This window comes from Martes martes, assembly GCF_963455335.1.
Source record: "Martes martes genome assembly, chromosome: 10".
Classification (NCBI taxonomy): Eukaryota; Metazoa; Chordata; class Mammalia; order Carnivora; family Mustelidae; genus Martes; species Martes martes.
Genome location: NC_137898.1, coordinates 21,807,179 through 21,831,744, shown reverse-complemented (window position 1 = coordinate 21,831,744; position 24,566 = coordinate 21,807,179). Strand labels below are relative to the sequence as shown.

Sequence of the window (24,566 nt, the reverse complement as noted above, 5' to 3'; positions counted from 1 at the left end):
TAGGTTGATATGACCATTGGCAAGTCACTTAACCTCTCTTGAGATGGTTTCTTTATTTGTAAATCTAGATGTTATAATCTCTTATTTTCTGGGACCCTCGTTTAGTTCTGGGGCAGCTACTAATTGTGCCTAGTAGAGTGTTGGGTCAGTTAAGACAGCGCCTGTAAAGTGTTTGCCATCCTGTGTTTGGCACAAAATAAGTTTTCAATATTAGATACATGAAAAGGGACCGTTCTGCCCATAGGGACAGTCCAAACTTAGGTTCCTCTGTATTCTTTTGTGTAAATTGAATGATGCATTGATTGGATTTTTGCTTCCTAAATTCAAGGGACAATGCAGCAAAATTTAATGGATGGTACAGCAAGAGAAATAGCCATTTCTTTTCCTTTTTGCTCTAGCCCTTGGTAAAAAGCTAATCTTTGCTAACTTTTGAAAGAGATTTTTTTTTTTAATTGAGGTAAAATTCTCATAACATAAAATTAACTATAAACTATTTTAAAGTGTATAATTCAGTGAGATTTAGAAGCTTCACAGTGTTGTGCAACCATCACTTCTCTCCAGTTCCAGGACATTCTTATCACATCAGAAGGAAACAGCATACCCATTGAAGCAGTCACTCCTCATCTCTCTCTCCCCAGCTCCTGGCAATCACTAATCTTTCTTTCTCTGTGGATTTTCCTATTCTGGATGTTGTATAAATGGAATCATTGGATGTTGTATAAATGGAATCATTGTGATCTTTGTATCTGGCATCTTTCAGTTAGCATAATGTTCATATCGATGGTTCATCTGTATTTTTTAATTTTATTTTTTTAAAAGATTTTATTTATTTATTTTGACAGAGAGAGAGAGAGAGAGATCACAAGTAGGCAGAGAGGGATGGGGAGGAAGCAGGCTCCCAGCTGAGCAGAGAGACAGATGCGGGGCTCGATCCCAGGACCCTGAGATCATGATCTGAGCTGAAGGCAGAGGCTTAACCCACTGAGCCACCCAGGCGCCTGGTTCATCTGTATTTTAAAACGTGTCAATACTTCATTCCTTTTCATGGCTGAATAATATTCCACTGTATGGAGAGACCACATTTTGTTTATGCATTCATCATTTGATGGGCATTTGGTCATTTCCATCATCTGGCTGTTGTATATAGTCCTGCTAACAAACATTCATGGACAATTTCCTGTTTGAATACTTGTTTTCAGTTCTTTTGAGTATATAGGTAGGAGCAGAATTAATGCGTCACATTGTAATTCTGTGTTTATCCTTGTGAAGAACCACTGAACTGTTTACTTCAGCAACTGCACCATTTTACATTCCTACCAACAGTGTACTAGGGCTCCGTTCTCTCCACATTCTTATCAACACTTGTTATTTTCCATTTTCTTTTTTAAAAAATTGTGACCAAACTAGTTTGTTGTTGTACTTTTGGTTTACATTTCCCTAATGATACTAAACATTTTTTCCTGTGCTTTTTGGCCTTTTGTTTACTTTCTCTGATAAATATCTCTGGAAGTCCTTTGCCTATTTTAAGATTGAGTTGTCTTTTTATTGTTGAGTTGTTAGGAGTCTTTTATATATTCTGAATCTGGACCCTTATTAAAACTATGATTTACAAATATTTTCTGCTATTCTTTTTTTTTTTTTTTAAAGATTTTATTTATTTATTTGTCAGAGAGAGTGAGCACAGGCAGACAGAGTGGCAGGCAGAGGCAGAGGGAGAAGCAGGCTCCCTGCTGAGCAAGGAGCCCGATGTGGGACTCGATCCCAGTACCTTGGGATCATGACCTGAGCCAAAGGCAGCCACCCAACCAACTGAGCCACCCAGGCGTCCCTCTGCTATTCTTTGGTTTGTCTTTTCAGTTTCTTGATATGGTCATTTGATGTTCAAGAAGGTTCAGGTTTTTTGCTTTTTTGTTTTTAGGATTTTATTTTTAGGTAATCTCTACCCCCAACGTGGGGCTTGAACTCATGACCCCGAGATCGAGTCTCATGCTCCACTGACTGATCCAGCTGGGCACTTGTAAGAAGTTTTAGTTTTGATGAAGTCCAACTTGCCTATTTTTTCTTTTGTTGGTTGTTATTTTGGTATCATATCTAACCTTAGTAGCTCTTTTTTTTTCTTTCTATACCCCTGTCACTTTCTAGTGTTCTTTGTCTATTACTAACATTTATTGGGAATTTACTACTTGTCAAGTTGTGTGCTAAATACATTGTGTTATATACATTGTCCCGTTTAATTTTCAAGTAATCCTGAATGCTGATATTGTTATTAACATTATCTTATGGAATTTTTACAATGACTGTGGGATGGATAGTATTGTCTTCACTTTACAGATAAATCAAGATACTAGAGGTTAACCTGCCTCTGATAGATGGCAGAGTTGGAATTTGAACCTGGACTTGAACCTTGCTGGTCTGATTTTTCCACCCATATTCTTAACCACTTCACATACTGATTTTTGTACCAAAATAGCAAAAGCCCAAAGTCCTTGCACTGTAGGGAAGGAAAAATTTTTCTTCCACTCTTCAGGGTCTTCCAGCTGAGCTAACAATTACATTTACATGAGACAGGTTAACAGGAGGAAAAAAACCCAACATTTTATTATGTGTAACTGGAGGCCCAATATTGAAATTGAGACCCAAAGAAAAGACCAAGGCAGACAGTTTTTATACTTTTTGGCCAAAGATACAGTACATTTTTGAGGAATTGATGGGATGAAGAAAACATGTTTGGGAGCTTTGAGGAGTAAGAAATTCTAAACAGAATTTGGACTGAGATAGTTAAAAAGTAACAGGTTTGTTTCTACAGCGTTCTTGGTTCCTGTCTTTAGAAAGGAACCTTTCTAAAGTTCCTGTCTCCGGTGATAAGAATGTCTTTTTATTTCTTAGCACAGGGAGGGTACCTTTCATGTGAGAGATTTATTTCCTGCTCTCAGAGGGACAGAGGAGGGTCTGAGTGCCCTTGGACTTAGGTAACTTCTTTCAAAATAATCAGTATGCCAGAGTGGCACATTTTGGGGTAGGCTGCTCTTGGTCCCTACACTACTGTGGCGTTTTCCTAGGTTTGTGATGCAGAGTAGTAACTTCTTTGTTCCCGGTCAGAATTCCTACACGCGTGATGCCCTTTCCACATTACCCCCTCATTTTGGCTATCCCCAAAGGAAACCACAAAGCAGTCGGAATCCACCAAAACACCAAGGCGCAGGGCTTGATAGCCTTTTAATTCTTATGCAAGGGTTTGAATTTTTACAGAGGATGTGGCAGTCACTGAAATGAATCATTAGCTGGAAAGGTTTTCAGTTAACCAAGCAAAGTGACAAAGTCAGGCAGAAGGTATTTTTGGGGTGTGGTGCCAGCAGAAGATGAAAGGCCTTGCCCGGAAGACCGTCCCCGGGATTGGCTGCCTCAAGTGGATGCTGCTTTCAGTTCCTCCTCCTCCTCTGTCCTGAACCTAGGTGCTTTGAATGGTGTTTGGTTTGGTTTTTCTGTTGGCTAGTTTTTGAAGTGATAAACTGTACCTGTCTGCAGTGTCTGGTTGGGTCAAGAGAAGAGGAAGGGGGAGGTGAGAGAGGGCCCGCTGGGTGGGGAAACCTTGTGGGCAAACTTGAGTGGGAAAAGGGACCTCGCTGTAGGGATAGCACATTTGGAAGCTGGACATTTTCTTTTCTCTCTAGTAATGTACTGTGCTTGAAAAAAGGCGTGTATTTTTCCAAACCATGGGGTTGTGGGAAATGCCCACACTGTCTGGGCTTATGCATAATCTGATTTTTTTCCCTGCAAAATTACTTTTTATCAAAATATGATTAGGAGAATAAGTGATAGTTGTCTTATTTTGTATCCCTTTCACTGCCTCTCTCGAATAAAAATGCAGGAAGTTGCTGCTGTTTTATTAACTTGCAGCCTGCATGCTTCTCTTTGTTCTTTGTTAAATATGAGCTGGCATGTGTTAAGACTACGTTAGCATTTGCTCTTTGGGACTTCAGTGGTTTCTAAATTCAGCACTGCTAAGCCGCTTCCCTGTTTGCTTGAATCAATTGAGGCTGCTATTTTTAGCAACAAAAGGGAATTGAAATAGCAATTTTTTTTTCATGTAATAGATCCCCAGGAGGAATACTGATGCAAGCTCTCTGTCATTTTCTATTCTCCCCATCCCCCAAAAGCACTCAGAGGAAAGGCAGCTGTCATGGTTTGCGGCAGTATTAATCTTTAATCAATTGAGTGTTTTCTGCATTCAGGTGTTCAGGGAGGAAAAAAAAAGGGTCAGAAGAAGGAACCTGCCTAGAATAACTAAGCTCTTATGCATGGGCTCTGCAGTCAGAATTTGGTGGGTAGTGGCAGGGAAGAGTCAGAAGAGCTAAAAATAGCATATTTGCTTCCAGTGTTTCTCTAGTCTATTTTTGATGTTTGATTTTGATAAGGTTGATTGGCTGCTTACTAAAAATATCTGTTCTTAGCAAGTTGAGGACAAAAAGAGTAGAATATTTTTAACCTACACAAACTAAAGTATTTTTGTTGACTGTATAAAATCTGGAAGCTGAGCTCTGGTCAGTTGCCAGTATTTTATATAATCTGTAACAAGCTAGACACTTCTGGATGCCAAGTTGGGATATTCTTTATAGTTGTCAGTTTTCATCTTCACAAAGGCTTGCAAATTCGGGTTCTGCTGTTATATTTATACATGAAGACGGAGGCCTTTTTTTTTTTTTTTTTTTAACCTCCCTTTTCCCCCTCCCTTTATTCACTTCCTCTACCTCAGTTCTGCCCCTGGCCATCTTACCTACACTCAGAGCCAGCAGGGATAGGGGTGGTACCTGTAGCTTCTTTCTGTGTATTGTTGAAAACTACCTTACTTACCTGCTTACTCCATAGCAAAATGAAATCTGAGAATACTCAGTGTTAATGGAGGAAGCAAATCTCAATGACAAGAACAATGATCTGTCACTTCATTGGTAATTTGCCATGCTTTCCTAAACCAGAATGGTTCATCTCCCCTTCCTCTTAATTCTGCTTTGGATTTGTTCACTCCATATCCACCCTGGCACATTATGAATGAAGTAGCTCTCTAACATTGAAAACAATCTCTTTTCAAAGATAGCCTGAGATTCATCTACAGAAAATGTGTCTCTGCAGATTCATCATGAAGTTAAACTTCTCTCTGTTAAATTTCTTAAATTTCACTTTAGATCACTACTTGATGTTGAGAGAGGCTGAGGGATATATGGGGTTCTGTATAGTAGGTGACTGGACATTATTACTAGGGAAAAAAAAGTTGACAAAATAGTGGGTAGAATGCTAAGAGGCTAGTTTTCCATTCATAATCTTTTTTCATTCATTTACTCATTCATTCATCCATCCACTCAGTCATCTACTTTTTGCAAGGCACTGTGCTAGCAGTTAGACTGTGGTGACCCAGACAGACCCTTATATAAACCTTTGTGATTAATGTCATGATGGGAGGGGGAGTATGGAGTACTGTGGGGGCAGAGAGCTAGGAGATTCTGTTTGTCTAGAGATCAAGGAAGCCTTCATGGGAGAGGAGATGTTCAAGTGAAGACCTCAAGGATGGGACAGAGACACTGGTTGGAGTGAAACTGGGACTAGAACAAAACTTTTGTAAAGAGAGAACTTGTTACCTTGTAGGAACTGGGAAAATTTCAGCGTGTCTGGGGAAGTGAGTGGTAGGAGGAAAGTGATGGGTATAAGATAAGCTCATGGAAGACCTCGTGAAGAATAAGGGCAGTGGGAAGCCATTGACTGGTTTTAGGCAGGGAAGTGATGTCAGATTTGCCCTTTGGAGGGATCATTTCGGCTGCAGTGAATTGGAGAGGAATAGGTGTGGGAGCAGGCGAATGATTTAGTAGGCTGTTGGAGTAGTTATTGTGGGAGATGAATGTTGGTAGCCCCGGGTGGTGGTAACCAGGAGAAGTGAATGGATTTGTGTTTCAGGTTTTATGTAATTGGCAATAGAGAAACACTGTCACTTCTTGACAGAAGAATGAAATCATAAAAATGGTGTTTGAGAAAGATAATTCTTAACTATGTAGAGCATGAACTAAGTGAGAAAGGACTGAAAGGTTCATTGGACAAGTCTGTATGTTGGGATGATAGCTTAGGTTGGGGTGATAGCTATTATGAGAATTAACTGGATGATATGAATGAGGTACCTTGAGCAAATATTCTTGTAATCATGTGAATTGTAAATATTTTGTTTTAATAACTGACTTTATTGACAGCTTACTCTTGCTTTTCTGGGCCTATAGTCATGACTTTAACAAGAGAGAAGTTTACTTTTCACCCAGTTTAAAGAAAACTAGAATATGTTTGATTCTTTGTGGTAAGCAGTAAAAAAGGAAACGATTAATTAAAAAAACATGCTAATTCCATGGAGTCCTCAGGAACCTTGATTCCTATGAGTATGCACCTTCACTTTAGCCTGTGGCTTCTACCCTCAAGGTTACTTGTGGTTCAAGACCGCCAGACTTCCTGCCATCACTTCTGAATTGGCTAGATGAAGGTCAAAAAGGGGTCTCTCCCTGCTGAGTCAGCTTCCTGACTGTGAGCAGCCATTCACTGTAATTTGAGGGGCTCATATTACTGCTTGGATCTTATTTCCAGAATCGAGTAACAGCTACACCTGGCTGCTGAGGAGTTTGGGAAATAGAGTCTATATCCCAGGCCACAGTTGCTGGAAAGAAAGAAGGGAAGACAGTTGCCAACTGGGCTCTGGCCCAGATGTGCATATAACATGAGAAGGAGGAGTCCCCGGGGGTATTTCTGTACTTGGCACCTTATTTCATTTTGGCTGATTGCTTAATTTTTTCATTTTAAGAAACCAACAGAAAAACAAGCAGTACTTCTAATATGAATGATGTGGGAGCTGCTGGTCTTTGCTTCATTGGTTCCCATTGCAAGATGGTAGGCATTTCAGAATTAGATCAAGTATTTCCCAGAGCAAAAGATGATCTTAGGTACTGCATTGACGAATTTTAAGAATTTAAAACTTTTTTCCCCTTAGGTTTTTATTTACTTATTTGTGACAGAGAGAGCACAAGCAGGCAGAGTGGCAGGCAGAGGCAGAGGGAGAAACAGGCTCCCCGCTGAGCAAGGAGCCTGATGCAGGACTCGATCTCAGGACCCTAGGATCATGACCTGAGCTGGAGACAGACGCTTAACCAACTAAGCCACCCAGGCATCCCAAATTTTAAAAATTTTAATGGTTACGTATATACATACATATTTTACACTAATATTCTATTTAATGGTAGTTAAAACTGGTGGTCTTTTATAATAATCAAATAATTCAGTAAATAGTAGTCAAGTTTTCTATTAAATTTTATTTTTAAGAACTCTGTTCTAAGAAAATGTTAAGTGACCTTGAGAAGCAGGGGTTTAAGCAGTGCTACACTGATTTTTGGGAAAGTGGAATAGATAAAAGAGTCTGCTGGCTCAGTTTGTACCATCTTTCTATTCGTGGTAGGAAAGGACTTCTTTGTTAGAAAGGCAGAATACGCACATGGGTAAAAAATATCAACAGTAGGAAGGATAAAAAATAGTAATCTATTTCATGTCTTTTCCCAGTGTTCCAGAAGCAACACTAAAAGACTTTTGATTTAAGATATGGTATGCTTTGATTAGCTTCCTAAAATTAATAATGGTAGTTGACTCCCCAGACAATATGGTATCATCTTAATAGAGAGAATCACACTATTATTTTATGAAAATAAAAAATTAATGAACTCGATTAGGAGATTTTTCTATCCAACTACCAGCTGCTATATCTGCTACCACTTTAGGAATGTATGTGGCTTTAAAGCAGAGAATGGATCTTGAAAAGCAAAAGCAGCAGGACAATTCTTGTCTCCATTGTCTGTGTCTTAAATAAATAAATTAAAATTCTTTTTTTGCATCAAATGAAACTTTTATGATTGACTGAAGTTTGACCGATGACTTGGTCATGTTTTTACGTTATTGCAAACACTTACCTACCGTATGACATAGAGAACTAAAGAATTTGTCACTTCCTTTGATGGAGAGGGATGGTTGATCCCCCATTGCGTGACCATTGTGTAGGTGACTGATTATTGTAGAACTACAGTGGTGCTTACAGAGATGACTAAGGGAGCCTCTGAGTTTCCAGTTTTATTTTTTATTTCTTTTGTGTCCATAAAAATGATTTTTATACTTTTCTGTTTTCTTAGGGAAAAAAATGTACTTGTGAGGTAATATTTGGCTCATACATAACTATGCGGTGCTGGATTTGATTTTGAGACTTAGAATACAGGAAAATGATATATTTTTTAAAGACTTAATCATTTTAGAGAGAACGAGTGCACGAGAGCACGTGCAGGGGGGAGGGGCAGAGGGCGAGGGGAAGAAGCAGACGCCCCATTGAGTGTAGAACCTTACACAGGGCTTGATCTCAGGACTCTGAGATTGTGACCTGAGATGAAGTCAAGAGCTGGGTGCTCAACTGAGCCACCCAGGAGCCCCTAGAAAAATGATATTTTTATCTATCTAAAAAGATCAAGCTAAATTTTTGGGACACCTGGGTGGCTCAGTTGGTTGAGCGACTGCCTTCAGCTCAGGTCATGATCCTGGAGTCCCAGGATCGAGTCTCATATCGGGCTCCCTGCTCGGCAGGAAGTCTGCTTTTCCCTCTGACCCTCCCACTTCTCATGCTTATTCTCTCTCACACTCTCTCTCTCAAGTAAATAAATAAAATCTTAAAAAAAAAAAAAAGATCAAGCTAAACTTTTAATATTTATATCTATTTAAAAGTCAGATTGTTTCTGCTTAATATTTAAAGTCCTAGGGGACGCCTGGGTGGCTCAGTTGGTTAAGCGGCTGCCTTCGGCTCAGGTCATGATCCCAGCGTCCTGGGATCGAGTCCCACATCGGGCTCCTTGCTCAGCAGGGAGCCTGCTTCTCCCTCTGCCTCTGCCTGCCTCTCTGTCTGTCTGTGCTCACTCTCTCTGACAAATAAATAAATAAAATCTTTAAAAAAATAAAAAAAATAAAAAATAAAGTCCTAACCATAGGATGGGTGATTTATAGAACACCTGATATCCAGAATGGATCTCATACGTCGTTGTAGTCTCCAAAGTTGTGCACATAATAGTTTCTAAAAACTGTTCATTTGATTTAGATTTGATAGTTAATAGCAGGAGATGATAGGAAAAAGTGTTCTTGCTGGGAGTATAAAATCAGTTTTTTTTGAGTAGTGTGTTTAGTATCTCATTCTCAACTAAAGTTAGTCTACTTTAGTATAATATGTTTCAGAGGAAACTTGGGGAACTTCCCAGTTTTAAAATGATCAAATAACTGTATTTCCAGCCTCTTATTTTTTGGAAATCCTCTCTAAAATTAGAACAATGAGAAACGGGAAGCTCCAGTTTGATGAGACTAGGGGACTTCTGAAATCCCTCATTCCCCAGTAATAGCAAATGTAGGTGGAAGAGTGGTCCCTCACTTCAGAGAGCAGACACCAGAGTGCTCACAGACTGTCCACCATTGGGAAGCACACAGATTTGCTTTGGGATCTCAGAAAAGCACAATTGGAAGTGTCAGGTACTTCAAAAGACAGGAGTGGGGAAGGCCACGGAGCCAGATGTGCTTGAGACTCAGGCAGAGACTCAGAAGGCAGAGGTGAGACACCTGACTGAGAGCAGGGGTTGAGGAAAAAGTCTGCAGACTATAACAGCTGCTCACCTACCCAGCAGCCAAAAGATTGAAATGGGGAAATGCTTCTTAAGAGATACTGAAGGGTCTCAGAGAAAAGACACTGACTTTTGTGGAATCTCTAATAAAAAAGCTGGTTTGTTCACTGGTTACCCTAGAGTGAGGCTCACAGTGCAGTCACCCCACATATGCACACTAGTTGCCATATTGATGCTTCCAAGATGAGACAGACCAAACCAGTCAAAAGGAATATAGAGGAAAGAGAATGTAAGGAGAAGAAAATATTAATACAGTTGACCCTTGAACAACGTGGGGATTAGGGACCCTGTGCAGTGGAAAGCCTGCATTTTGGCTCCCCAGAAACTTAACTACAAATGGCTATTGCTGATTGGAAGCCCTACCGATACCAACAGTTGATAACATATATTTTATATTTTATGGATTAGCTGCCTGTATTCTTACACTCTGCTAGAAAAAAGAAAAGGTTATTTAGAAAATTATAAGGAAAACAAAATACATTTACAGTACTGTACTGTATTTATAAAAATCTGTGTATAGGTGGACCCATGCAGTTCAAGCCCCTGTTGTTCAAGGGTCAACTGTATATAAATAAAGTCTAGTTAATATCCTCAGAGATAAGAGAAGATAATAGGTCTATAATAAGAACAAGATACTCCTAAAAAAAAAAAAAAAGAGGGCAAGAGCAATCAGAATAAAGGAGAGCTCTTCAAACTTAAAAATTTGACAACCTAAAATTTAAAAGTCAATAGAAAGTTTGGAAGATAAAGTTGAAGAAACTTCCAGGAAAGTAGAACAAAAAGAAAAATATGATTAATAGAGAAACTGTTATATCTAAATTCTGATTGATAAGAATTAGAGAGAAGAGTATAGGGAAGAAATTAGCAAAGAACCAATATAAGGAAACTGCCAAAATCAAAGATCATGGATTTTAAGGCCCATCAGTGCCTAGCACCAATGAATAGAAGAAAACCACTGAAAAGTATATTACTGTGACAGATGGTTAAAGATTGAATGATAATCCTAAAAGCTCTGGTAACAAAAAAGCAGGTCACTTGAAAATGGTCTGAACTCAGAATGATGAAACACTTTTTGAACAGTACTGGTGCTGGAAGACAGTGGAGAGTTGTCTTCAATTTTTTGTTGTTGTTAAAAATTATTTCCTGCTTAGAATTTTAACCCAGTTAAACTATTATGTATGAGGTTAGCATATAGACTTTCTAAAAAAAAAAAGGTATACACAATCAAAAAAGTATCTCTTAAACTATCAAAAAAAAGTTTCTCTTAAGCTGTCACATGAATTTAATAGGATATTCTGGATGTTATCCTAGAACAGAAGGACATTCAGTAACAAGAAAATCTGAAAAAGATAGAAGCTTTTGTTGAAAATACAGTAGTACCCCCACTTACCTGAGGTTGTGCTCTCTGCAGTTTCATTTACCTGCCGTCAACTGTGGTCCAGAAGCAGATGATCCTCCTTCTGACATCTTGTTAGAATGTCACTAGTAGCCTAACACTACATCATGATGCCTACATCATTCACCTCAGTTCATTTCATCGTGTGGACATTTTATCTCACATCATCCCAAGAAGGCTGAATATAGTACAATAAGGTTTTGTGAGAGAAACCATATTCACTTAACTTTTATTATAGTACATTAGAATTGTTCTATTTTATTATTAACATTGTTAATCTCTTACAATGCCTAACATAAATTGAACTTTATCATTGGTATGTATGTCTAGGAAAAACCATAGTGTATATAAGGTGTGGTGCTATCCATAGTTTCAAGCATCACGAGCGGTCTTAGAATGTATCCCCCATGGAAAAGAGGGGACTACTATAATGTACCAATATTCGTTCATGAATTGTGACAAATATAAGATGTTAGTAATAGGAAAACCTGAGTTGAAATATAGAGATCCCCCTGTATTATATTCACATTTTTTGGTTAAGTCTAAAAAACTATTCTAAAATAGTTTATTTTAAAAAACTGTTTACAAAACTGAGTCTTCGTGCATCTGTCCTTGGGAAGCTACTTGTGGATGTGATCCCCAATGAGGGAATAGAATAAGATCTAGAAATAAGAGATTCAACAGAAGAGGGAGGCCAAAGGAATTCCCATGGTTATGTTCTAGAACAACAGCTGTGCAGCACAGTAGCCATTCCAGGGAGGAACAGGATAAAAGCTGGAGGGGTCTGGGAAAGTAATCTCTATGGGGGGGGAAAATTCATGGGATTGACTCTGTGGAAAATTGTACTGAGAGGCTGTTAGGGAATGGGAGATTTAAAAAGAAAACTTTGCAAATGGAAGAAAAGGCAATTTGACTATAGGAAAAGAAAAATGTTGGCCAAGAAAGGAAATGTAATTATACTATATTATTTGATTCAGTAGTGAATAATATATTTATCTAACCACGATAATTGTTGTATGATAAGGAATTTGACTGGCCTTCATCCCTGGTTCCTGGTGGGGAGAATCTAAATCCTTGGAATTTTCCGAGTGACAGGATTGTCTTTATTATTCATGATGGACCCCGATGCTTTGTGCCAATGAGAGGACTCATAGTGGGATCCTGGATAGCTTCAAGATGGAGGCTAGTCATGCTGTAAAAACCAACCGTGTGATTAGAAGATTGGAGGTCTGAGCCATGTGATATCAGCTCAGCCTTTCAACCTCTGGGAGGGAAGGGGGGTTTTGGCGATTGAGGTCAACCTCCAAACAACATATTGGTGTTCTGTGAGGGCGAAGTGCCCTGATTCAGAGAGGGCACAGAAGCTCTGCGTTTAGGACCTTCCTAGACCTTGCCCCTTGTGGCTGTTCATTTGGTTGGTCCTAATTTGTATTCTTTATTGAAAAACTGTAATCACAAATTTTTAAGTTGTCCTGGGTCCTGTGACTTATTTAGTGAATTGCTGAACCCGAGGAGTTGTGGGAACCCTGAATTTTGCAGTCAGTCAGTGTAGGTGCCTATCAGGATCTCTGAATTTGCAACTGATGCCTGGCATATTGGCAGTTTTGCTGGGGCCCAGGTCCTAAGGCTAGTGTTAGAATTGAGTTACATTATTATAATAATGTACACACTGAGTATTGACAGAGCACTCTCTCCCGCCCCCCCAACCCTAAAAGCACAAATATCACTGTACTCAACATCTAGTGAAATTCTGTATCTCAGTTGTTAACAGTGGCTGCTAATAAAACAACAAAGACAGATAACCAGGTATGTGCCTCCTGATGTAAATATGTGTTATTGCTTGTGAAGTATTCTTACCAAAAAAATCAAACTTGAATTTGATCAAGCATTGATAGGTAACCACTAGGGGACTGAAGAACATGTTATATGACATCAGGGGAATGTAATCAGTAAATGCCATGCTGGGGAAGTAATAGGACCCAATTATCTTCAACAACTAGTAGGAAAGTTGGGGGTCGGGGGAAGAAGGGGAGGGAGAGGGAGTGGAAGCAGAGGAGAGAGTGATGGAGATTGAATAAATAGATACAGAAAGGTAGATGGATAGATAGACCTAGAGTCTAAAAATAGACATTAGCCAATTTTAAGTATGGAAGTTATTTAATCCTGACTTGACCAAATTATTAGAAGTTTTCTGAAACACTTGGGGGAATTTACATACTGATTAGATAATTGATGTTTGATTTGAGATTAGATAATTTAATTAGGACTTATTATTTACAGTTTAGGAATGTGATAATGGTATTGTGGCTATTTTAAATAACATATAATGAAATTCTTATGAAGTCATATGATGTTAGTGATTTACTTAATTTGAGGTGGGAGGAAGTGGGTGGGGGTATATAGTTGAAGAAACATTACTTAAAATCAAGTTGATAGTCTTTGAAGCTGGGTCATGGGTACATGGGGATTTGTTATACTGTTTATATTTTTTTATATATGTTTGCCCTTGAGTAATTTAGAATAAAGTGTTTTTAGTACAAATACAAGAAAATCCTACTTTACTCCATAACTTGTTTTCCATAATTTGTAAATGGCTTGGAAAATCTCAGAGAAGTTTGAGGCACATCCCTAACAATTTGGAGGAGATAGCTATGCTCTGAGTTTGTAACAAGTGTCATTCCAGTATTTCAGAGATAAGGTACCATAATGAAGCCTGACCCATTATAATATTCAAATGTTTCTGCTACATAAGGTTTTTGAGGGGCACCTGGCTGGCTCAGTTGGTTAAGCATATGCCTTTGGCTTGGGTCCTGATCCCAGAGTCCTGGGATGGAGCCCCACATCAGGCTCTCTGCTCAGTGGCATGTCTGCTTCTCCCTCTCCCTCTGTGCTCTTCTCACTCTCTCTCTCTCTCTCAGTAAGTAAAATCTTTAAAAAAAAGAAAAAGGTTTTTGAGGTTGTAAGATAAATATACTTTCCTATAGAATAAATCATACTCAGGGCGCCTGGGTGGCTCAGTGGGTTAAGCCTCTGCCTTCGGCTCAGGTCATGATCTCAGGGTCCTGGGATCGAGTCCCGCATCAGGCTCTCTGCTCGGCGGGGAGCCTGCTTCCCCCTCTCTCTGTCTGCCTGCCTGTCTGCCTACTTGTGATCTCTGTCTGTCAAATTAAAAAAAAAAAAATCTTAGAAAAAAAAAGAATAAATCATACTCAATTTCTTTTTATTGCCCATAATTTCAAAAAATTAAGTTTATTCAAGTATAACAGATATATACGTAAGTATGCATTTTAAAAGTGAATTCTTTCACACTTTTATACCCAAATCAAGATAAAGGATATACATCCTCTACCCCAGAGGTCCCTTAATGTCCCTTCCTTGTCATCTACCCCCTCACCCAGAGATAATCAATATTCTGATTTCTGTCATTGTAGATTAGTTTTACTTTTTTCTTTTTCTTTTTTTTTTTTTTGGCCTTCATACATGGAATCATAACAGCTTGCATGCTTTTATGTCAGGCTTTTTTCACTTGCAATAATGTCTGGGAGATTAGTCCATGTTTTGAATATATCAGTTGTTCTTTTTTATTGCTGTATAGTATTCCATTATATGACTATACCTCCGTTTACTTATTCTCTTGTAGATCAACGTTTGGGCCTGTTTACCTATTATGCATAAATAAAGCTACCATGGACATTCTTTTGGTAGACATGATCCGTTCATACTTCTTGGAAATTGCTAAGTCACAGGGTAGGCACGTGTTTAATTCTGGACCTAATGCCAAATAGCTTTTTTTCAAAGTGATTGTATCAAATTTACCGTGCCACCAGCAACATATGAAAGTTCCAGTTCCTCCACAACCTTGTCAAGACTTGGCATTGCAGCCCCTTAAATTTTAGCCCCTATGGTGGGTATTCCATCTTTAATTTGAATCATTAGCGTTCCTTCATCTTTTACGTCGAAGTATTACACAGGTTCTCTGGTGTATAACTGGTGGGTCCTATGATTGGTTCTTCGTTGTATTTCTTAACGTAAACTGTTTTTTTCTTTTCTCAGTTGTCACAGGTAGTACTGATGGAATTGGAAAATCATATGCAGAAGAGGTAGGTAGTTTTCAAGACCTTTTTCTTGGTATAAAAATAAAACAACAAATACAGGATGATCTCTTATAGTTGCTTTGATTTTTGAAGTTAAAAACAAATACACCGTTATATAGTACAATAAATATGCTTTATTTCTAATCAGAAATCCCACACTTGCTCAAAGACAATTTTAATATACATTTTTGTGCAAAAATGAGTATAAAACTTTCTGTTCCAATAAGTTGGAATTGGGGAAAGTGTAGCATAGTTTTATTTTATATTGTGTAATTATGGACAGTCCTTAGTCAGTTGTTTTGAACTCTTTTCCAAAAGGTGGCTATGGCATTAGGCAATAGTTATATTTCCAGGCTAGTCCATGGCATCGTTTCTTTATAAGGAAGACTATGATTGACAAAAAGATATCGACAGACATGGGCAAAGGGTTCAAGTTCTCTGTAATGTCATGAAAGGATAGGGACCATGGTAATTTGAGAGCCATTGCACAAAACAGGAGTGTTGGTAGTACTCTTTGAAAGCAAGCTTTCCTGCCCTCTGGTTCTGCTGAGGCATCACAGCTTATGATACCACCCAATTCTGATGACAGTCTTGGCAGATTTTTTTTAAAACTTCTGCGGGCGCCTGGATGGCTCAGTCGGTTAAGCCACTGCCTTCAGCTCAGGTCATGATCCCAAGGTCCTGGGATCTTGCCCCGCCATCAGGCTCCCTGCTCAGTGGGGAGCCTGGTTCTCGCTCTCCTTCTACTGTTCTCCCTGCTTGTGCTCTCTCTCTCAAATAAATAAACAAATTAAAAAAACAAAACAAAACCTGACTTTTAAATTATAGAAGTAATAGATACTACTTATTTATTTATTTATTTATTTATTTATTTTAAATTTATTTCACACACACGGAGAGATCACAAGTAGGCAGAGAGGCAGGCAGACAGAGGAGGAAGCAGGCTCCCCGCTGAGCAGAGAGCCCGATGCGGGGCTTGATCCCAGGACCCTGAGATCATGACCTAAGCTGAAGGCAGAGGCTTTAACCCACTGAGCCACCCAGGCGCCCCTATTTATTTATTTTTGAAAGATTATTTTAGAAGGAGATCGTGAGCATGAGTGGGAGGGGTGGAGGGAGAAGAAGAGAGACTCTCAAGCCGTCTCTGCATGCAGGGCTTGATCTTATGACCCTAAGATCACGACTTGAGCCCAAACTGAGAGGCACTTAACCCGCTACACCACCCAGATGCCCCAGTACTTATGATTTTAAAAACGACAGCAGTGTAGATGGGTATAAAATGAAAAGTAAAAGTTTTATTCTTTCTGAAACCCTTTGACATTTGTATACTAGCTTGATTCAGAAAGACAGCCCTTTGGAAGACTCCTTTATAAAGTCTTCATTTTGAATTGGCCATTCATTACTACTTAAGTTTATTTATTTATTTTTTTGTTGGGTTTATCATATTATCAGGTTTTCTTAAAATGAGAGTATATCTGATTTCTGTTTTTTAATGAAATGTAAAGGTGTGATTCAATTGCTTGGTGTTTTTTATTGTTTCAGTTAGCAAAACATGGAATGAAGATTGTCCTTATCAGCAGATCACAGGATAAACTGAATCAAGTTTCCAGTGAAATAAGTAAGTTTTTCACACACCCTCTTCTTTCATATTTACAAAAGGAATACAGCTAATCTAAGTTGAATGTTTTCAAGTAGGTATCTAGCACTGACGTATTTATAGTTCAGAAAGCCTCTTTCTTATGTTGTTAAAAGGTGTGCTTTAAAATGGGTCATCAACTTTTTTCAAATTAATATGGGACTGTTAAAATTTCCTTAAAATGTCTTTTCCTGACTCATTTAAGTTGTTTTTAGGAGTCAGCTTCTCTGATTATTTTTTCATGTTCTACTTAAACACCTGAATTCCTTTTCTGTTGCTTTATTTCAGTATTCTTGCATTTTTTTTTACTCTTTGACATCATTGCCTCTAAATTTTTTTCATATATAATTGAAGAAAAATACAGAAGGCAGCCTATATATATATATATATATCTTTTGAGCTTTCTTCTTAGTCAGCTGTGCTGGAGACCTGAATTACTATGTAGCAAAGATTCTTAACTCATGTCTAATTAACCAATCCGATGGGTAAGTAGTCCTGTCCATTCCTTGGTAGAGCACACCGCTGTTCCCAGCGTGCTGACCGTTTGTGGCCGGTTGGCTTCTGAGTGTGAGGCTTTTGCACGTTTCCCCCTATGAGTTAACTTACTTGCTTTAAGAGTCAGCTATGTGTGTTCCCAAACTTAGGCTGAATGCATTTATTATTTAATATTCCACACAGATGCAATATTTGTGTAAAAAGGGGGCGTTATTTCTACGAAAACTAATTTGAATGCCTGAAAAGGGTGAGAAAAGCGAGTTCTTTCAGAAATCGGCTGTCAAATTAGGGGTGAAGAAGACAAATGTAAACTAATTGGAAAAAATGATAAAAAGTAACAAATTTGCTCTCCAGTTGTTTCATATGTGTTGGATTTTTTGCTGTGCTTTAAAAAGAACTGAAACTGGGGTGCCTGGGTGGCTCAGTGGGTTAAAGCCTCTGCCTTCGGCTCAGGTCATGATCTCAGGGTCCTGGGATCGAGCCCCGCATCGGGCTCTCTGCTCAGCAGGGAGCCTGCTTCCCTTCCTCTCTCTCTCTCTCTCTCTCTGCCTGCCTCTCTGCCTGCTTGTGATCTCTATCTGATAAATAAAATCTTTAAAAAAAATCAAAAAATATAAAAAGAACTGAAACTGCAATCATAAAGGGTGCTTTATGAGCGTGGGTGAGACAGGAAAGTCGGGAATACCAGTCAGCAGACCTAAACTCTTACGGAAGGTAGGGGTCCTGCCTGGACGATTGGTGAATGAATTACATTTATGCAAGATTTAAATTAAATAAAGTGGTTACAATGTGTATTTATCATTTTCTAGGATTCCCGCTTTAACTTCTGTGAGTAGCCAACTAACACACTGCTCCAATTCTTTCAGATGAGAGAAGATTTCTTCTGTATTTTTTTCAGCGTTATTGAGATATAATTGAAATTGATGTAAGGTGTACCACATACTGTATTTTATTATTAACATTACTACCTGCCATTAGCGTTCATATGGTGCTTTATTATTTATTTATTCCCTCACATGTATTATCTTTTTAAGCTTTCAAACATCCTTGTGAGGTGAATATTTTTGTTATTGTTTCTTTCCAGACCATAACTGGTCCTTCTGGATAGATTATATATAAATGCACTTTATCTTTATGTAAAAAGCAGATCTTTATAAATACTGATATTAAGTATGCTAAGTCTTGTTTTCTTTCTTAAAAAAAAATTTTTTTTAACCCTGTTACGGTCATAGATTTTTACATCTTTGGCATTTAAAGATTTTAACTTTCCAAGTTTTGAATTATGTAAACACAACCCTGAAGGTCCAAGACATACAGTATTTTGCACTTTGGCTAAGGTGTGAATTTGACTTAAGCCGTGGCACTGATGAGCCTGGGGCAGTTAGCTTAGGTAGTTGAACTTTATATATTGCCTGGATCTTAACACTGTTTCTTTCTTAGTTACTTGTGCTCATGTGTATAATTAACTCTTACAGTGATAAAAATGTTGTGTTGGTGCATGTGTAGATAAAACTGGCTGTTAATGAAAGCATTTGCTCATGGCTGGAAGTTAAGGTTCATAGGTGAAAAATAGAACCTTTGATGAAATGGAATGTTGAATTTTGAAATGCTGTGATCTGAGCGAATCCACCATCTACTTGATCCCAAGACAAGTAAAGCTCCCTTATGACAGTCTTTGAGAAAGTGCTCCAGCCTGTACAAAAAAATTGCTCAGCAAGCCAGAAGTATACTTTAATGATATTTGAGAATTTATTAACTTGTGATAGGAGGTGACATGTGACTGTGGGCAGAGATACGGTTCTAGATAAAGACGGGATCCTGTTCAAACATTTTCATGAAGGGACAGATGGTGATGCACTGAATTGACCTTTACTATGTTTTCCTGGGTGTCATATAAATTAAATGAGAAAGGTGGTATCAGCAGACCAGGTCGTCAGTTCTAAGCTGAAGAAATACAAAGAGGAGTTTATGTATACCTGTGCAGGTTTTCAGCTCAGATGTAAATCATCTCTTTGGCAGGATAGTGTTTTCATGCACATCTCTATTCCTGGAGAAGGAAGGACCACAATTTAATGTTGACGAAGACAGAATAACTCTGTTTATGCCTTTAGCACATCTTTATTGAATGCCTGTGTACCAGGTCCTGTGCTAGCTGGTCAGTGTACAGTGGTGAGCGTGGCAGAGGCTTTTCTTGCTTTCATGGAAATTCTATGCTGGTGGAGGAGACAGAGGAAAAAAATAGGTAAAAAAGCAAAAAAACAAAACAAAACAAAACAAAACAAAGCAAATCAGACAAATAAATAATTGCAGTTTGTAATAGTGCCATGAAAGAAACAAATAAGGAGAGAACACAGAGAGGTTCTCATTTTGTGGCAATGTGAATTTTATGACTGACCAGGTGTTAAAGGCCAGACTAATAACCTCTTGCCCATATAGTGCCACTCTAGTTATGCAGCTGGAGCCTTAGGTGCCAAGAATATGCGCTGGGCCTTCTTAGGGGGTGTAGTGGGAAGGGGTTTTATGTGTAAGCTGCGCATGATAAATCCGCTCCAGCATTCCTCTTTTCTTAAGCCTTTGAATCCCTGCCTCTACATTATGCCAAGAAAGTTGTAGCCTCCCAGTCTTACTAGACGGAAGGCCGTTATGGAGTCCCAAGTTGCAGTCAGCCACCCAAGTCAACTCTTAGAGCGCCTTCCAGTTGTACAAGCTAACAGTTAAGTCCTAAATCTCTGGTAAGTGATTCCTGTCTTAAAAAAATATCCCAGTCTGGTATTGGATTATGTTTTCCTTGGCCTAACACTCTTCAAATCATTCTCACCCAGATTTCCTAGCCATCTCCCAGTACAAATGAACACACTTGTGCAGTTATTTTTGTGTGTCAGTTACTACTTTATGGATCTGACTTTATCCTTGTTCCTCAAAGAATGCTTGTGATCTTACCCTGTTACGAGTAGCAGTAAGGGGATCGTCTGGTTGGGTCTTGAGGAGAAGAATTCTCTTGCAAGGAAACTGCCCTGAGAGTTATCGTGAGGTTCTGCAGGTTCTTCTGTCCAGAGAAAGCTAATCTCTTCCAACACAGGAGAGAAGGGTGTTTCTCTTTGCATTGGCAAGGGAGGCTCAGAATGGCTTAGGAGTTCAAGATCGTCGGCTTCAGTGGAGCCCACCCAGATATCCCCATCCCAAGTCTCCTTCAGTGTTCTCACTTCCGTACATGAGACGTGGAGAGTCTGGGAGCGCAGCTTACACACTGTAATTCTGCCCCTGGCTCAGTTAAAGCCAATGTTAGCAAGGGGAGCCTGTGGCTGTAAAACATGAGGGTTTTTCCTAGGGCTGCCATAGAAGTTCTCTGCTTCTCTGCTCAGAAATGGGACTGAAAGCTTTAAGGCCGAAGCTGGTCATTTGAGACGAAGCTGTGCCATGCTACAGTCTCTGTGTTCATCACTTCTGCCCAACTCAAATATGACAGCCACTTGGTCCCTTAAGGCGCTTCTTCAGAGGACACTGAATTATAATCGGCAGCCAGCATTCATTTGATTAGTGACAATGCGACTGCATTATGGATCAAATCAGACCAATACCAAAAAATCCTTTGAGGTCTGTTTTTGGGGATCCCACTCCTGATACCAATTTCTGTATCAGTTAGACTTGAGTCAAGAAACAGAAGTCAGGCAAGTTAGTTTAACTAGGCTAACTTGTCTTTTCTAGTCCAGGTCTCACATTCACTCCAGGAGGTTAAACTCATCCCTCCTCCTTTCCTACGTGACTGAAAGAAGAAGAGAGGAAAGGAGGGGATTGAAAAAGAAATCACGTGCCAATTGAGAAAAAACAGGACTCTTCTGGGCTCCTGTCACCTTCTGACTCTCCACTGTCATTATGTAAACTTGGGGATTCTATTTCTTTAGAAGCAATTTCTTGTGAGTGTGGAGGACAACCTACTTACAAAAGTTCTTCAGGAGAATTTTTAAAGGATTATATATAGTTTAGTAGGGAACTAAATGTTTTGCCAGCAATGGATAAGTGCCTTCTCGGGATCAACTGCTTTGATGAGTTTTCGCTTCTTTGTAAGGGTAACTGTCACCTGTTGAATTAATACCAGCTGAGAGTCAACACATATATAATAAGCTTCTTTTATTATCTTTGTTAGCCAGGATTATTAATATATTCAGTATTTGGTCAATTTTGATTTGTCAAAGCAAAAACCTCCTAGATAATGTTTGAACTCTGAGCTATGTTTTTACTTGCAAAAAGCACAATGCAAAGACTAGCTTTTAGAACAACCTATTGGCTCACAGAATAGAGAGATGGTGATATTTACCGTTCATATTAGTACATGGCAGTTGGTAATTCTTATTGCATTCACTTTAATCAGCTTTGATTAAAAAAAATACAAATTCTGTCTTTGATTAAAACAAACAAAACAAGGGGTGTTTGGCTTAGTCAGAAGAGCATCTGACTCTTGATCTCCGGTCAGGTCAAGAGTCTAAGCCCCATGTTGGATGTAGAGATTACTTGAATTAAAAAACAAGCAAACAAACGAAAGAAACAGGGTGTTTTCTCTCTTTTTGTTATTATCTTAGGGTGTAAAGCTCTGGGATGACCTTGTAATTCCATGGTCTCTTAAGAAATGCTTTTAGAAATGTAAATCTTACTAGTCAGGTAGTCAACAGAGGGATAGGGTTAGGTTAAAAAAGAATCACTTTCATGTTTTCAAACCTTACCTCTGATCAAATCTGTATAGTTAGGTGTAGATTTGACCAATAAGTTTGTTTCACCATTTTCTTTCTTTCTTTCTTTCTTTTTAAAAAAGATTTTATTTATTTATTTGACAGACAGAGATCACAGGTAGGCAGAGAGACAGGCAGAGAGAGGAGAGGAGGCAGGCTCCCCGCTGAGCAGAGAGCCCGATGTAGGGCTCGATCCCAGGACCCTGAGATCATGACCTGAGCCGAAGGCAAAGGCTTTAACCCACTGAGCCACCCAGGTGCCCGTTTCACCATTTTCTGATGCACTCTCAGTATCATTAATGTGATGCCTTGTTTTATTTAGCCTGTTTCATTTACATAAGGACAACAAGGTAGTAGTGAACCATTTTACTTTCATGTTTAATGAAACTAGAATCACATGATGTCAGGGTCAGAGAGTTGACCATGCAGCCCCTAGAATCTTAAATGTTTTTCTGGCACTTCTGTAGTTACCAGAAACATTTTTATTGCCCTTGTTAGTTCACCTGTTTTAAAGTAAGGAACTACCAGGAACCAAAGCCCACCCGTTTTGTCTGTGGTGCCTCTGATTGTAGAGGTATCCTCTTATTCCAAGATCCCCAGATTTGTCAACATTTCCAGAAAGTAACATTCTGTACCACCCATGAGATCGAGATCCCAGAAGATCCTGGCTACCACGTAGGTGCCAGGACAGTTTCTTTGAAGCATTGTTTCTACATATTGGAGTGGAATTATTGTTCCTTACTAGTGGGCTTGTCATGCCTAATTAAATGAGATTTACTGTTAAATGAAACGTTTCTGGCATGGTCATGGTTACAAATTTGTTTTATCTAATTATATCCTGGTAGGAGGAAGAGTAGATTCTTATTGAGCCTATGCAAGTAATTACATTGCCATGTAAGGTGAAGAACTCGGTAAGGGCCTGTATGCCATCTAACCATCATTCTGATTAGTTTTGCAGACAAGGCCAGTCAGTATGTGTTGTATTTTCTATACAGTTTCCATCTTGAGATTTGCCTAAACAATTGAATAGTTTATGTTCCAGTTGCTATTGCTGCATAACAACCACCCCAGACTTACCAATGTGAAATAAAACTCTGTTAGTTGCTCAGAAATTCTGCTGATCGGGAGTTTCGCCAGGACTCAGGGAAATGTTTCTTTGGCTTCTCATGGCATTACCAAGTTCCCTAACTGTGACACTCAGTAGCGGAGACGCTCATTCAAAAGATTTAAGATGGTTTCTCTCAAAGGTCTGGTGCCATGGTCGAGAATGACCAGAAAGCTGGACAGAGCTGGAACTGTTGGCTGTGGTGCCTTTGCATAGTCCGCCTAGCATGGCCAGATCTGGGGCGCTGGACCCCTCACACAGTAACTGCATCCCTCACAGTGGATGTTGCAAGACAACAAATCATACGCTGATGTCTTTTTGTGGCGTGCCTTCAGAACTCACACAGCATTACTTTTGTCATATTCTGTTGGTCAAAGCAGACACGAGCCTGCCCAGATCCCAGGTGAAAAGAATAGACTCTACCTCTTGATGGAGGAGTGACTTGGTAACATTGGAAAAGAGCGCGTGGGAAGGGAGATATTTTTGGAAAATAAAATCTGGATCTGGAGAATACAATCTGCCACAGTTTATAAGCTATATTTTTCTCGATTTCTGGGGGATCAGTTGGAGCAACACACCATTCCAAGAGTGCTTTGTTCCAGTTTGCCTAAGGACAGCCAGCCACCAAGGAAGGAGGCGGGAGAATAAAAAATTAAGAAAAAAATGCTTTCTTAAAACCACTATTAAAGTTTCTTCATTGACCTCATTCAGTTGCAAAATTAATTCTTGTTCCATTGGATCTTGGGGCAAGAGCATTAAAGAGTCCTATAGATACTGACTCAGTTTCCTGGTCTATCTGTCCCATAGTCTGAGCTTGGTGGCAGTGTCAGGTTATGCTGGGAAGGAGGTCTGAAACAGGAGTTGACTCTTAACAGCATCCTTGGAGGTCAAGAGTACTGTAACGGACCTCTATCTACCGAGGCTATTATTCTTTGGGTGTTCTTCCTAAAGACTCAGTTCTCTGACCTCCAGCTTATGGGTCTCCAGCTTTTGGCAAACTTGAAGGAAAAGTAGGAATCCACCTATTAATAAGACTGATGGTCTCTGGTTTACTTATTAAAATAATGAACAGTGTCAGAAGAGAATACCCAATTCTGGTATAATATAGAGCTAATTAATGATTTAGTGATTTTTCTCAGGACAGGAGCCTTATGGTGGACACTAAAGGCATTGAAAAAGCTCCAGGGACTTCTATAAAGTGTGTTTTAAAATTGTCACCATTTAACCATAATCTTAGATATCATTTTGTTCATAGCTGTGTGCCAGGCTCTGCACAGGAACATGAATATGTTTCTGTCCATCCTGAAAAGTATACACATGTTCAGTGATATTCATTATTAGTCAGACCGTGGCTCTTCCCATGTTATGGGTAAACAGGGCAGCTCGCATAAGAGAGTTGAGCT

At 39.1% G+C, this 24,566-nt stretch overlaps 1 protein-coding gene across 1 annotated transcript in view; it reads left to right on the top strand.

The window, feature by feature from the left end:
- The window catches only part of HSD17B12 (hydroxysteroid 17-beta dehydrogenase 12), a 157,591-nt gene that overhangs the window by 40,385 nt on the left and 92,640 nt on the right, over window positions 1-24,566 (top strand). The window contains exons 2-3 of the mRNA XM_080814975.1: window positions 15,163-15,209; window positions 16,746-16,821. Of these exons, the coding sequence (XP_080671101.1) occupies window positions 15,163-15,209; window positions 16,746-16,821 (123 nt within the window). The remainder of the gene's footprint in view (window positions 1-15,162; window positions 15,210-16,745; window positions 16,822-24,566) is intronic.